This window comes from Bombus impatiens, unplaced genomic scaffold (assembly GCF_000188095.3).
Source record: "Bombus impatiens unplaced genomic scaffold, BIMP_2.2 scf_0203, whole genome shotgun sequence".
Classification (NCBI taxonomy): domain Eukaryota; kingdom Metazoa; phylum Arthropoda; class Insecta; order Hymenoptera; family Apidae; genus Bombus; species Bombus impatiens.
This window is the reverse complement of record NT_176622.1, coordinates 373,239-389,835: the sequence shown is the minus strand read 5'-3', so window position 1 is coordinate 389,835 and position 16,597 is coordinate 373,239. Positions and strand designations below refer to the sequence as shown.

The 16,597-nt window shown below is 33.3% G+C and overlaps 1 protein-coding gene and 1 long non-coding RNA gene across 3 annotated transcripts in view; one reads left to right on the top strand and one right to left on the bottom strand.

The window, feature by feature from the left end:
• Window positions 1–1,148: 1,148 nt before the first annotated feature.
• LOC100747243 (putative phosphatidate phosphatase) overlaps window positions 1,149–16,597 on the bottom strand; it is a 59,187-nt gene continuing 43,738 nt past the window's right edge. The window contains exons 6-8 of one of the 2 annotated variants that reach the window (XM_003487911.4): window positions 14,406–14,582; window positions 13,377–13,472; window positions 1,149–1,457 (exon numbers count right to left, since the gene is read on the bottom strand). In XM_003487911.4, coding sequence (XP_003487959.2) covers window positions 1,383–1,457; window positions 13,377–13,472; window positions 14,406–14,582 — 348 coding nt within the window. In that variant the 3' untranslated portion in view covers window positions 1,149–1,382. Of the gene's footprint in view, window positions 1,458–7,867; window positions 8,696–13,376; window positions 13,473–14,405; window positions 14,583–16,597 lie in introns of those variants that run through there. The other variant, XM_012383165.3, reaches the window with a different exon arrangement.
• Window positions 14,434–15,529, top strand: LOC117151420. Its single transcript, XR_004461329.1, has 2 exons — window positions 14,434–14,572; window positions 15,355–15,529. It is a non-coding gene; the product is annotated as an uncharacterized LOC117151420 (long non-coding RNA).

Sequence of the window (16,597 nt, the reverse complement as noted above, 5' to 3'; positions counted from 1 at the left end):
TAACGGTTAACATATTGAATAATTCTCTCTAAATATACCTACTACAAAAATTTCTAATCAAAGAACAGGACGTGATACAGTCATATTTTTCAAATCCTTATCACGATGTTTCAAGAGGATTTCGTTTAATTGACGAACATACGTCGAGGATTTATTCGCAGACTTTTCTACTGCTTTCAATTCCGATGATATTTCATTCATCTAAAGTCCAAACGAATCGATTTAAATTCATAAGAAAACGCAACATGAATATATATGATTGTCTCTGAAAGTCTTACGTATTCCTTGTATCCTAAATATCTGTTGTATTTCTGATTGTTATTGTAAATTTGTTTCACTTGTATCATAAAAACAAGACACATTAACAGACCACCAAGCAACACGAGCAAGTTCGTATTTTGAAAGCTACGTAAAACGAGCATCACTGATTTTGAGGTTACTTTTATACTTAAAAAATTTGATTAACCCGAACAATGACACGTAAAATATATCTAAAAAATACTTTTATCTGAATGTGGTTGTATCGAAATTAACAATTTCACGTCGCATTACATATTTGCAAATATCTCGCATCTAAAACAATTATACTAACACATTATACATCGCAGGAAACGTAATGACTATAGTTTAAAATATCAGTTGGGTCGAACTGGGCCATGATAGTATCTATATTCAGCGCTTGATGTCTCTACTATCTAATTTAAACGCTTTATCAATTTTATTGATTTATGAAATTAATTGTGAAAAATGAAATAATTAGAAATTCATAAATAATATTTATTAAGCTAGTTATTTATCATGACAGTACTGATTTGATATGTATCTGAAATAAATTGAATAATTGAACATTATTCGAAAGACATATAGTGACTGAGATTAGTATTCGGATATTTCAAGAATTTTTAACACTATTTAGCTTGCTTTTTCTTAATTAAGAGATGTATATACATTAAATAAATAAAATACATGTTTTTATTAACTTCAATGTTTGTTTTAATATATAACAAAACATTCTGTCAGTTATCTATTATAAAGAAACGTATACAACAATATTGTCCCCCACATTATGATTTTCGAATAGTAATGCATGTCACATGTAATGTATGTACCAAAGATCTTTAATAGAAGAGATGAAAGGATTGAAAATGACATACATATATGACATCTAAAATATGGTACAATACACTTACTCTATTGAAATAAATGACAGATTCTATGATATATTGGCTATGAAATAAATAATATCCCATCTGACGGGGAAATAACATAGTTGTAAATAATGGGGTATTAAGGCTAAGTTTCATATAAACACGGTAAATTAAGTACAGATACACTCGCAGTTGCTTCTCTATTAAGTATTTAATTCGATTGTGTGACTGCTTTTAAATAGTGCTGTCTCCATTTCTTTCAATCGCATTGTAAAATGTAATTCTTGTTTGAAGTAATGATGAATCGTTCTGAAATTTAAATAAATTTTATGTCAGTTCAATAACGATTGTTCTTCTTTTCCAATGACATAAATTATTATTTTATACATGTGTCATAGAATTTTATTCTTTTAGGATAATTCCATTACAAAGCTAGTGAGTTATAACAAAGCAGGGAACGATAGGTAAAGCATAAATAAGCTAACTTTTGAATTCCACGAAACGCAGATAAGCTTACAAAATTAAATGCACATAAAACAATATGGATGAATGATTAATAACCATAAAAATGCGTGAACGAACTCAAAAAATGATATAGGAGTAGGAAGACAACACTGCATAGAGGCCACTTGTGTCCTTGTCTAATAAATCATGCACTAAAGTGCAGTAAAGTATAACGTGTAAGTCTAACACCGATTAACGAGCGGCGTTAGTGTACATATTTAATTAGACAAGGACAGAGGGGTTCTTTTTCTCATATGACTCGCGTTCTCTTACAACATAACGTAATAATAAACAATAAAATAATTAATAAAAAATGAAATAAATAACGACATAAATAATAACATAATTTTTAAACTTCAACATTATAGAAATGATTGTTTATCCGTGACAATATGACTTTGCAACGATAAATGTAATTTTAACAATAACGATGAGTGAAAAAGGAAACATAAAAATTTTGTTCTTATTTTCAGCCCTTAAGTAACGTAAAACAAGAAGTCCTAGTTTTTCTTTCTTTGAATAACCTCAAATTAGAAAACAGAATTAGTTCTATAGTTGTCGAGATAATGCGATTTTTTTCCATAAGTTACAGTTAATTTTCGCGTGATCGAGTTAAAAACGACTCGTGGTGCCCTTAAGTAGCTTCGCTCGCTACTTTGAAAGCCTCTAATCGCCTGCTGCGAAAATGAGACAATTTTGCTAACGTTTTTTAAACCTTTATGGGCATCCAATCTATCTTAAAGGCAATCGGTCCTAGAGAAACGTTCTTTTTTTAAATTACATAAAATGACTCCAGAAATCGATTGAAACAAGTTCCATTACGATAAAATGAAAACTGCAAGTTTCTTTTTTTTACAACTAAACAAAAGTTTATTTTTGCTATATTTTAGTCAAGCACTTGAATATAAAAATTTTTGTTCATTTGAATACCAAAATATATGGTAGGTCTTTCAGATAGCGTAGAAGGTCGGAGGATAAATCGAGATAAGCTGATATGTTTTTATCGCAAATTAAAATTTTTCGCTTCGTAAGTTAAGAAATTGATTGTACGAAAATTAACAGAAGATTCGAAATTTGGAACACTACTTTGGTATGACTAGTATTTATTTATTACAGAACCTTGATATTGTACGACAATTTTAACTAATGTTGCAAACAACTTAAGAAAAAAGAACTTCTTTTTCGCTTTTTACTAATTTTCAACCTAGCAATTGTGCTTACCGTAACGAACAGGTCTCATTTTCCAGATAATTTTATTAGTTACAACATTCTACCGAAGCTTTTTCACGTACGACAAATAGTTTCAAAGCTATAAAGCAAAATGTAAAAAAAAATTGTTTCTTTCGTCAATCGATATTTCGTTAAAGGAAAATTGTTTCAAAGTCGCTTATTTTGTTCTAAATATCGTTTCGAATTATATGCAAAAAAATTTCTATTATCAATTTATTCCCGGATCTTTTACGCTTAAGTCGACTGGACTAATAAGACAACGAAATTTTTCTTTTCCTACCAAAAATCTATGTATTTTGTTTACATAAATTTCTAGCGTTTTTCATTGTTAGAGTTTAAGGGAAGCATTAGTATATATAGTTATTACACCATTTTAGCTCGTCGACCTTAAAATGAACTTTTTTCCAAACAACACTCCATTCTAGATTGGTTGATTTTTGGTTGCTAATTAAATTACGGACTATGGGGGTGTCAGGGAATCAAATCCGGGCCTTTTAATTATTTTTATAACTGGGTAACTTACCCACTACTCTGCTGCCATCCAATTATCTATGTACATATATAGATATTTATTTCAGCCTGATGGTCTAGAAATTGGACTTAGTTTTATATAGTTTATGAACATAAAAGAAAACTACAACTAATAACATAAAAATATATCAATTCCTTGGTTATCTGTTTCGTCTCCTCTAAGTACTTTATTTTTATATAAACATTTTCACCATTACAGTTCATGCATCTATTTATTTATTCCACTATTCATTACCTATCTATTATTTAACTTGTACTTTATTTCTCAAAAATTGAACTTTTCTTCACTCTTGTTTTTTGCCACCTTCCATATTTCCACCTTCACCGGGAATTTCCTTGACTTTAGGTTCCTCCTTCCAATCCATCAACGAGTCTTCCCCTTTTCCACACGACGTACTATCGTTTCACCTCCTCTTTCAACCAGAATTTCTCGCCTCTTCTAGGCTACACATCTGGCCCTCACCAAAACCATCCTTCAGTTATCTCGAGATTAATGACTTCGACTGACGATAGCAAGTACTGAAAACTATCTTGCTATTGAGCTAATAACGATAGCAGCAACGAAATTTTTTCACTGATCAATTTTGTCGGCCGGGAACATTAATCTAGATGAAGTAAATGAACGAATCTTTAAAACCAGTTTCACGAATGTCATCTTCCATTACACGAATGAGAAGTTATTGGTAAAAGGCAGCTTCGGTAACCCTGTATTATGTACATCATCTTGTCCCTGGATACATTTGCGTAAATCGTGTTCCGGTACAATTAAACTAAATTCGAGATGTAAATACATTGGTAGCCCTTGTCGAACTTGGTAATTTTTAAACTTCAAATTTAGATCAGTTTATTTATTTATTGCGAGAAGTCGACGTAAATAAATCTGAATTTCAAGAAAATTTATAAAACACGTAGCATATATTTTGTTGAAAATGACAACGCGAGTTTGTGCTCGCCATCCATATTCAGATGCGCTAGTTACAGTAAATAATAACTAGAAGATAGTTCTAGATACAATCGATAGGTGTAAGATGTTCTTTTGTTTTTATCCCTAGTCCATGTAAGAAAGTGCAACAAAGGTTTTTCGGCTCAGAACGGTGTGATAGATTTATCCAAAGAATAAAATAATAGTTGTTACGATCCTACCTCTAAATACAAAAATAACAACATATTTTTCTTTATTTTCCAATTTATCCGGTTAATCGATGATATCCTCCGAATCGGTAATTTATCAATAACGTCAGAGACGCACGTACAGGAAGTTTTATTTCAACATTTCGTGTACAAGACAGTTCCGAGTAGTACAAGACTAATTTCGCATTACGCTCGTGTTTGAATACTTTCGACGTGATTCCTCGTATTCTTGCGTATACAAGATAATAAAGGCTATCATTTATAACCAGATACCTATCGGTATTATTAATGGTAGAAAGAGTAGATTTTATCGGTGCTGTATCCTCTCTTTGGATACGAAATGCCGATCAAGAAGGATCACGTGTGCCACTGTTTCTGCTTAAGTGGCGTGCACTGGTCAAAGCTACTATAATGTATTTATACCTCGTCCATTTTACTGTTCGTGAACCAGTGATGAACGATTTCGTCTCAACGAAGAGAAGCCATCGTTATTTATACATATTACCGTACGAATCGAATTTAAAGGAACGGGTTTAAAGATCTTTTTCTTTCGTTAAGTAATTCCAGTTCGATGATTTATCGCATCTGTAAATTATCTACTCACATAAATTGAATTGAGCGTAATTCGTCGCTACCGTGTGTGTAATCTTCAAAACTCTAGATGCATCGACTCTTCGGATTTTTTTTTTTTTTTAACAAAATCTTAGCTCGTAAGCTGAAGCAGAGATTGTTCGAAATGCTTGTCTTCTTCTCACCTAAGGCTGAATTTTTTAATTACGTTCAATCGTATTTTCCCTTTGATCGTTCTCCGATGATCTCTCAGTAGGTATGCGCAACGATGCCTTAGAATATATGGAAACAACAATTTTGAAGAATATTTATTCACTTTCAATATATTTCATGTATTTAAACGTTATATGTATATCGATGTTAATCGAATAGAACTTAGAATTATTACGATACAATGACGCTTTATCGTTTCAAATAAACTTTTCAACAGTATCCATCACTTTTTATATTTTATTTATTAGACGTTATATACCAATGCCAACGGTTACTTTCATCGAATAAAACTTAGAATTATTAATATCTTTGTTATCACAGCGATCGAAATTTCGATATTATTTCATCGAAAGATGAGCGAACTTATTACTTCGATCTGGTGTATACATTCTCGATCTGTGCAGAATTTAATGACCATGATATCACAATAAAACGGTACACGTGTTACAATTTTTTCTTTTTAATCAATGTTATTGCGTTGTATATCGTAAACCCCTTGTTTACATTTTTGCTCGAAGTAATAGCAGGAGACTTGCCCTAGAATAAATACGAAACTCTTTAAGCAACGATTAACGATCCCTTCGTCTGTATGAACGAGCACAGGGAACATGATCCATCGTGCAAATCCGATAAATCGCGTTAGACATAGTTTATACTGCTAGTAATATTCAACTCAGTCGTTTTAACTCGTTAACTGGGCGATTTTTTAAATAATTAATAGAAAGACGAATTAATCCTACGATCGAATTCTATGCAAATGTAAATGGATTAATATATTTATTATCTTTAATATCAGAGTAATTATGAGATAAAGAAGGAGGAGATAAATGAATTATTAAGTACAAGATATTACTAATGCCAGCGACCAGTTAACTCGTCTTTGCCCAGTTAACAAATTAAGGAGCTACTTATCTTTAGGAAATTAAAAACTACGTATCTTTCAACATGTTTCTGATCCAAGGAAATGTAATTATCAAGAAAAATGCTCATTGTTCAAAATAGTAGATATTTAGGTTTTACAGTCGTGCAAGTTTTGCAAAAATATTATTATTATTATTGTAAAAGTATTATTTGCCGATGCAACAATTCGCAGATTATTTTAATACTTTTGGTATCGCTTTTGACAGTAATCGCTTCACGGTAAAACGTTTAAAGCGCTTAAATATTTGACAGGCTTGAAGATACAAAAGATATGGAAAGAAATTGATAATTTCCTGGATTTATGTAGCCCCTTAATAATCGATTCAACTTACTTCGCGTTATATTTTTTTTTTGCTTGTTTTTATTTTCTCTAATATTTAAAGAATATGAAAGACACATTGTGAAATTAAGGCTTATCGTCTTCTCTTTAGAGTTGTTTTTTTTTTTTTTAAATTATCGTCTAACGAAATCGATCGTATTTTATATTTAACAATTAACATCTTATTGACCGCCAATTTGCATTACAGCAATTAAGATGCTGGTATTTTATTAAGTAGAAATATTTTATTTGATTTCTCGTGGTTTGGAATGTTCGTAAAATATTTTCCACGAGCATATTAATATCTATAAATATTTTACCAATTCCATTTAATTGTTTTGAGCTTGTTTCATCAACGGTAATCGTAATTTAATCTTAATTTTCCATGATAAAGTTATCGTAATTATCAGAAGATCGCTTAGTTAATACTAAACATCTAATAACGTTAATAATAAAATTATCTATGTATAACAATAGAAATTTAACAATTAAAAATACAATATACCACCCCTTGTTCGTAAATTTTTATTTTCTATTACATTTTATAGTTCGAAGTTGGAAGTACGGTAGAATGTAAAAGTATTCATAAATTATCTAATCTAACTTATCCCATGAATCATGTTTCTCGTGAATTTTATTCGCATTTGAACGTAGTTATATCTTTATCGTCGTATAACTACACTACATATAAACAATTCGTTTCTTGATTACAAAATACTCGAACGTCACTTAATGACGTATCGATACACACAATAAATGTAAAAGACGCGTAAAAAGAAATTGAACAAATGTGGGCACATAGAAAGGGAAACTCATTTTCAAGAACACGTTGAAAGAATACAAAGATTAATGAAATATATTTTGAAATATTATTTCATAGTGATATATACTTATGTCAATTCATATTGCTTATCAACTGTTTCTAAATTTTTCATCGTCGTTTGCTTCTAGTACGAAAAATTATAAATAAAAGTTCACACGAGATTACATACCTAAAATAAAATCTACTGAAAAAAAGAAAAATAACTCTTGCAATTAAATTACGTTATACATATATTTACAATACAAGTTCATAATAATTTTAACATCGTAATGTTAAAATATTTAAAAACATGTATTAAAAAATGTCTCGTTTCCTTCAAAATATATAAATATCCTTCGTCACACCCTTTATCAGCTCGCCTTAAGGAATCAATATTATTTCTTTTTTTAAGCAACGTACAGACTATGTCAATTGCCAACAACTCAACAAAAGGCAAAGATGTGTTTTATATTATTAATTTCATATTTTTGAAAAAAGAAAAAAAAAAGAGTAGAATATATTTGTCACGCGCGTCATACGCGCGAATTTCAATTGCGAAATACAATCATAGGAACAAGATCAACGGTCAATAAGACATTAAAATATAACATATTTATATACACATATAATATGTTAAAGATATTATAATACACTCGACTTATATCTTAACGCAGACATAAAATTAACCGTTCATACGAATAACAAGGAGAGTGCTTCGTTATTCTAATCGTAAATCAGAATACAGTAGCACGTTTCGAACGATACAATAATTTACATATCGGTCAATTCCGACAATGTTTTCGAACTTGGCTGCAGATGTATGAAAGAAAAAAAAAGAAAAAAAAAAGAAACAAACCACATACTTCGTCGTCGATTTTTCGATTCGAGAAGGAAGATAATACGCTAAATCTAAAAGGTGTCGAAAGAGTATAGCGTTACATTTGTTTCATTGATAAATTGGGAATGTACTGCACGTAAAAAATCTTGTGTCACTCCTCCTGGATCTCTATTACTATCGTTTCTTAATTATGTTTCCTATTTTAATCGAATACTTTTCATTTCAGACAGAACGAAGTTTCGTAATGCTTAGCTGCACGGACGAAACTCGCAGAAATTCCTCTGACATTGTCTCTTAATTTTAAGTTTTAAACAAAGTACAGCGACGATCGTTGATCGTAAAGATCAGTTTTGTAATTCGAGTAGCTCCTCTCTTCGTTTATTTATCTCTCCCAAAAAAAAAATCCACCATCTCGTTTTTCATTTTTACAACATTACGGAGAACTCTTTTCTATTTAGCAGCGTTCCGTTTAACGTAAATGTAGTTTCCTGTAAAGACCACATCAATTATCTATTTCTATTTTTTCATTGTTCCAAAGCATTTACAGATTTAAACCGAAAGTTTGTTCCAATGATATCGAGCCAGATAAAAATGATACGAATTCTACAATACGTGGACTCCTACCACAGACACGAATCGGCTTGGAAATATGATGGAACAAAGCTTGCAAATTATTATTATTAGCTTACAAGGCAAATTATTTTCTCTCAGAGAATATGGTCATCGTATTTATAAACCACGTACGACTGATCTTTAAGTTTTACAATATATAGATAAAAGTGGTAAAAAGCGACACAGAAAGTTCGTTGGATTAGTATGATACGGTCTGCAAACGCAGAGCAATTCCATATTTTTCCGTTTAATGCGCGCGTAAGCATTGTTACGTTATACATACGGTTGATTGTAAGTAATCATTAATAGTATCTGAAATAAGTTTGAGAGGAACATGAAGCGATAATATTCTTGGTAATTAATTCGTAGGAGTGCGTTATTAGAAGCTACGATTGCGGTATTATTTGCGGATGAAAGCTATCGCTTATGAGAGTATTATACACGTTAGGCTGTTCGTAAAGTTACTAACGGACAACCCTGTACATCTGCAATTCCAGCAAAAAAGGCAACAGCGTTGTCTTCGAGAGCAAAATAATTTTAAAGACGTACGAGGATGATCGTCTCGATTAAGAACAATCACGTTGCTTTGCGATTGGTTGTCTGAAAAATAGATTAGAGAAAAGCAAATGCTGCGAAGGAAATAGTAAGCCGTTTAACGATTCATCTAGTTCGATCGAGACTATATACGAAACTCGGATATTTTGCTAGGAATTTTCCGGATGCATCGAGCACAATTTTATTTTAATACAACGATTCGATTTAGAAAGGAATGGCGAAAACCTGAACGAATAATGCATTTACACAAGATTTTTTACTTGAAATGAAAAGAAAAATGAAGAGAGAGGGAGAGATTTGCTCCGAAGAATCTTTGCTTTCGATTATCGTGATAGTGTCGCTATAGTTAGCAAAGTAGTGGCCATGGGTGAAGACAGTAATTGAAATATCACTTATTGGTCTCTTTCTGACATCCTTTTCGTTAACGAATCGAATATACGATATATATACGATGTATATATATATATCCTTTATAAAATAAATAAAGATTTCTATCTTAACATATAAACGTACACGGTTTTGTCTACTACAACAGTGTACAGGTACACAATACTTCCAGTTGATGATACAGCAATGCCGTATAGTAGAACATCACGGTTCTACTTCTACACAAGGCGAGTCACGCAATTATTACAAATCGAACTATCGCGTTGAAACTTTCATATCACTGTACATACGATTCTTTTATACACATATAGGGTAGACCTTGAATATTAAGGATCGTCTCTCCTGTTTCTTAACTTTTTTAAAAACCTTTCCTAAATGGATTTTCCTCGAGTCCTCTTTAACATTCTGTATTCAATAAACTATTTAAGAGTCCATATTTAGACATTCTTTATTTAGATATATTAAGACATTCTTTTCTTATTTTTACCTATGCAGTATTCTAACGTCGTTTCTTGTAAAAGAGATTGGCACACGCTGCAGTCTGGTGATACTTTGTTTCACAGGAAACCCGAAATATTCGAAGAGGTTCGCTTCTTGTTCGCCTGTCTGTTATTTTTCGATACGTTTTTAAATAAATTGTCCAACCTACAGTTCCATAATATCTCGTTCCATCGAATGAAACGGTGAAAGATATTTGGCTGTTGTAACGGTTTACGTGGCTCGCCTTGTGAAGCTTCAAAGCACCATGCATACGCGTACATCATACGTAAATCGTACGATATAGGTACTATCGGTATAATTATATCGAAAATGATTTAGAGACGTTAGCACGCATACCTAGTACGTCGGCTATCCGAATTACGTAAAAAGTTTTAATAGAAAATCAATGGACGAGAGGGTCGTCTCCCAACTTTTCTGCTTTTTCCAACTCTTTCCTCTCGTCCTCTAAAACGCGTACATCTACTGTATAATATTTAAGAACCTATACTTTCATAATCTAGAAATGTATACAGATTCGAAATGGTTTTACGATCTACAATTGTAAATTCAAATAGGATTATACATAGCTCCGTGGAGTTTTTCTAATTTTTATTACTAATTCGCTTACTTGCTCCTTCCTTTTATTTAACTAACGATCTTTACTGTAATACTTTGCATTAAACGTTCGTAACGAACAGTCCACTTATTATTGCATCATATATTTGCTATTATAACAGATTCCATTGCTTTCGCGGGGAACCGGAGATTCGAATAAACGCGAATCTCTTCACGCTATCGGAGATCTTTCTTTACAGATATCTTTTTTTTTCTATGTTTTCTTTTTAAACATATTCTTAAGATAATATTGTGCAAATGTATTCGTAAACGATCACATTGAACGAAGAATCAGCAGACTCGATGGAAAAGCGGTACAAGCGTATCCTTTTCTTTTTTAACAACGATACAATTATTTTTATGGAGCGAACGAACAGATTGAAAGAAATAATTCAACCCAAGTTGCGAATTTGCGAAACGTATCTGTACTTTTAGTTATTTCTTTCTATCGTTCTTCTGCCTCTTAGTAGCTTATACATATATTAGTCTTACTTTGTGTAAGATAATTTGCTGAAATTGTTCGACGCATACAGACTTTTCTATATAGAAATTTATTTCTATGTATCTCACTTGTACCATTTTCCGTCTGAGCCGCTCAATTATCTATATTTAAATCTACGATAAACTTGCAAACCTAACAATACGTACCATAATCGTCCAACAAGCAACGAATGATATTTGCGTGCTTCATCGTGCATCTTCAATGACATACTATAATATAGTATACGTGTAGGATAAAAAATGGTCAATACTGAAAATTTTGCTACCTCTGCGACCTTTTCAAGAAATTCGAGACTAATTAAGCGCAAAAAAAAAAAAAAGAAAGAAGAAGAAAATAAAATCGCCTTTCGTATCTTAGCATATGTAGTACGTTTTTTTTAAAGTTAAACAACTTTAGCGTAAGTAGGATCAAGAGCACCAGATACCAACAAGAATATCTACGAAAATATAGTACAAGAATAAAAATGAACGTTAACACCGCGTTTGCCTGCTCTGCTCTCCAATTAAAAAATATAGCGTGCCTTCTCGCGAACAACGAGCAATATATCCTCTACAATCGGGGGAAAAATATTTGCTCGCTTACTCTTTTCTCCCTGTCTATAAATAAATAACGCTCAACAAGAAATAAATACATCTTCGCTGAAACTACAAACACGGTTGCATTGCCTGTACAAAAATTCTCGCATTAAACGCGACTATCGATAAAAGATTAACGATATTTGCCTATCATTGCGCCAACAACGAATTATACGTATAAGCAATAATTCGGTTACTCGTCGATAAAATCGGCTAAAAAATAAAGAGAAACATCACCATCTAAAATAGACATAAAATAACAAGAACCAGACCTGTGCTAGATCTTCCTTGAACGGACAATTTGGACGAAATAAGGGATAACGACGACGTATCGATAACACGAACGTCCCTTCAACAAAGCTAGGACATCGACAAGACACATATAATATATGTATAGTTCGCTCTTCGCTTCCACCAAAAGAGAAAAGTAGGAAAAAAGAAAAAAAGAAACGAAATACAGGTTGTCCCGGTAACCATGATACAATCGGCAAGGGGATGATTCTACGTGGAAGAAATAAGTCGACGATATAGAACGAAATTTATTTACACGGCGCTTCGTTTTCGATAGAATGGAATTTCAGAACGTGTCGATATACGAGTTTAGCTAATTACCGATAAATACGAATAAACGATCGATGGCAGATCGTTGTATCGTTACGCGCGGAAAGGAGCGAAAAATGTTCGAATAAAATCGATCCGGCCTCACGAGATTTCACGAGAACAGAGTTTCCACGTGTTTAATTGATAATTGATAAACTTCCGAATTTCGTTTTCACGGTAACGAATCATCATCGTCATGATGCGAGAAAATGTTACTTTGCACTTTCCACTTGTTCTTCCACGTAGAATCGCTTGCTTATCGATTGCATCGTTAAAGGGACACTTGGGACATATAATAAAAGATGATAGTTTGTATTAAAACTGACCACAGAAGCTCGATGGAAAGTAGAGAACGTTGATAAAAGAAGCTTCGTCGCGAAGCATTAGTATGAAAAAGAGAAATTCGTACGTCAAATAATCCGTTCCATCCCATGAAATATTGCTGCTTTTTGCTCCTTTCTCTTTGTTTTTCTTTTCTTTTTAATTGGAATACGATCAGCATGGAACACCAGCCGATGATGATTATGATGATTATGATGGATCATGTTGAAACAGGCTACGTCTAGAAGAATCGCCGAGAAGGTGGGCGGATGATGAAGGGTCCCCAGCAGCGCGTAAGGCAGTTTCGCTGTCGAACAATAAAATTCGCGACACCAACATTCGGACACCGTATGTTTTTCGTATAACTCGACTTCAGGCGGCCAGTAGCATGTGCTTTTGTTCCCTGAGACCAGACTAGCTCCCCAGAGACAATTAGAAGACGAGTCACGGTCTTGGTGTGGTCAGCAAGCGAAGAGCTAGCTCGTTAGGTCAACAGTTGCGATTAGTAGAGCCATTATTCACCTGTGTACCGCCCCCTGTTTCGTAATCGGCTGCACGGTGTTTCTCATCCATCGAGCAACGACTCCGATCTTTGAACAGGTTCGCCACGCAGTTCGCCTGCAAAAAAATCATTCCAAGATCGACTGATTATTATTAGCCGTATATTTGTCCGGGAATTACGCGAGACGTTCAAAGGCCACTATCGATCAACTCGGTAAATTGAAAAGCGAAAGAAAACGACGATGTCACTTGTATTTGAAATTTACCAAACGCTATTTTTCAAGTTTGTCCGCGAACTTGCGGAAGTACTTTCTTTTCTTTTCTTTTCTTGTTTTGTTTTTCTTCGTTTTTGAATTGGACGTTAATCGTGCAGGTGGAATTGAGGAAATTGACAGAAAATAGAGTCGATCAATTTCGCTTCTGGGAGACTCGCATATGTCACATATATAGATCACACGGCTGCAAACACGATAATCCACGATTTGTTCATTTTCTAGCACGTGATATCATACAACGAAATAAATCACATTTTCTGTTTTACACAGGGAAGCTGTTTTAAATTTCGATGTTCGATATCGATCGATCTTCTATTACCAAAATTGTCCCTATATTTGATTTCGTACATTTCGTTAAACGTACATTTTCGCATTCTCTTCGAAACGATCAAAATATTGCTGGTCGTAATATAACAACGTTAAAACGTAAAACGTTCTTTTCGTTTCCAATTATACCGCGTTAAAATTATCTGCCTCCTAATCGCGAAGCGACGTTAAAATAGAAAAATCAACGGATACGTATTCGCGTTTCTCTGCTGTGGTTTTCGTGCACAGGCTGACCCAGTGAAATTTCCCTCGAATAAATAGAATGCAGATGAATTAGAGCTGCATCGTATGTACGCAGAGCGTCTCGGTATTGCCGATTAGTTTCCACGAGCGAATACGGCCAACGGAGGTCGTAAAAGTTCGAACTCGATACATCGTATATTTCATATTCACGATCGCGTGTAATTTATGATCGCACAATGGGATAGTTAAGGAGAATAATACTCACCACGACTAGTGCCACGATGGTACCAAGGGTCGAGCCGGCCAGAACATCGCTCCAGTGATGTTTATAATCAGAAACTCGTGACAATGCCGTGAACCAGGCCATAAGTATACACAGAAGTTGCAGGAAGTGTTTCAACAGCTTGCTACCCTTCCATGTCATCCTTAATTGTAAGTACAGCTATAGAACACCATAGAAACAAAACAAACATAGAGAAATTGCACACACCATCGAAAGAGTTATTATGGAAATGGAACGTTTTTTGTCCTCGTAACGTGGTATTGTCAACGCTGTAAAAAAGCAGAGAAAGTAAAAGGTGTGTGCGATGCAATCTGCGAGATAAAGGCGAAGCACAGTAGGTTGGCGATGATGAAACGTGGTTTTTCGAAAGTATGAAATTAGCCAATCGTGTGTCACGCGTACGTCAATCTTTTCAACAGCGAATTTAACTCTACCGTCAGTCTCGTATTTTCGTATCTCAATTTTCCTCTTCGGTTCCAAGCTAATTACAATGGAAAAAGATGTTCGACGTTGTAAGAAAATATCTAACGGGAGATGACGCGCGTCCAGTGCCAAGAAATTCCACGGTAAAACTGTTAGTTTTTTCGTTCGGTTTTCCGTTAGTCGAAGGTACCGATCGTCGGGATATTTGTGTAAATTTTTTCTAAATCTGAATCTGAGAAATACGTTACAAAGGCTGTTGGAAGTATGAATTTAACACTTGACAAGAGAGAATATCGTGTAAATTTACGTACAAATGTTAGGACATGTGAATGATTGTTCAAATAATGTCGATTTGTAGGTGGAATTTACAAGATTGTTGATTTTCGATCGTTGATCTTGCGAAAGAGGAAAAAGATGGAAAGTACCATCGATCAAACGATAGTTCGCACGATGTTGATCTGTGAATGGAATTCGCGAGACTGTTGATTTTCGATTGTTGATCTTGCAGAGAAAAGCTGGAAAGGGGCATCGACGGAAACGTCTCGAAAGAGATTATTGGGAATATTTCAGGATAAACAACGTTGTATGGTTATTCGCTGCAAATAAAGAGAGTGAAGAGGATAGACGATTGGATGCTGCATAAACGACGGACAGCAGTTGAAACGAGCGGTGACAGTAGCGTCGTTATTCTCAAAAAAGAAATACAACGAACTGAAAATAATTGTCGATTTTCCACTCGTCATTTATATTCATGTATTCGTAATTATTTTCGAACTTTTGTCGATCTATTATCATATAAATTGTTTTCGAGTAAAAAAATCGTAAGAACGCCGGAAAGATAAAAATATATAGAATTCTATTTAACGAAAATTACGATAGCTTCGAATTATATCTTTAAATTATGTAAATTGCAGCTTCTTCGTAAAACAATTATCGTTAGTTAACGGTCGATACCAAGTGACCATCGATATACATAATCATTTGGTTAAATTTTCGTAAAAGTAATTGAAAAATTACAGGCGCGTTAACGTAATAATAAACGTTCTGTATGCCAATGATGTTGAAATTAAAAAGGGAATAAATATGCACAAAGACGTCATATAAGGTGGATTTTTTACGCACGTTACGTAATGCTTGATATCATAATGATACACGCGTGTAAAGAAATAACAAAAGTAGTCATTTACACACTTACGTTATGGTACTCATTTATTTCTCTGAGTTCTTCGCTTCAGATATAGAGAACGACACAAACGTTAAATAAGCATTTCATAATTTTGCTCATGACAAAGTAAAAGAATCTTATATCATACCCTATAACTTGCAACCAGCTTGGAAAGTAAACGCTGAACGTAATTAACAAGAATGTGAATTTTATTCGCTCCATCTATTTAAATACGATTTTTAATTTCAATCGATGGTTTCTGTCGTGTATATTTTGTATTTAAAGAAACTTAAAGAATTTGATAAGCGTTAAATCTCATCCGTTATCTGTTTAATTGGCAATTCATATGAATCACGGAACAGATAATACAAGATAAGAATAATATTTTAGATCGATAATGTACATGAAGATATTTTCACTGCGTGAAACTAACGTTGCAAGCAAAACACGAAACTTTGGTCAAAATAAAACTACGCGTACTATTTTCTTTTTCCAAACACATAACGTTTAATGAAAATAATTCTACGTTTTAATTTACGAAAATTTACATATCTAACGAGTACGCGTAATTATAAAAATCATCAAG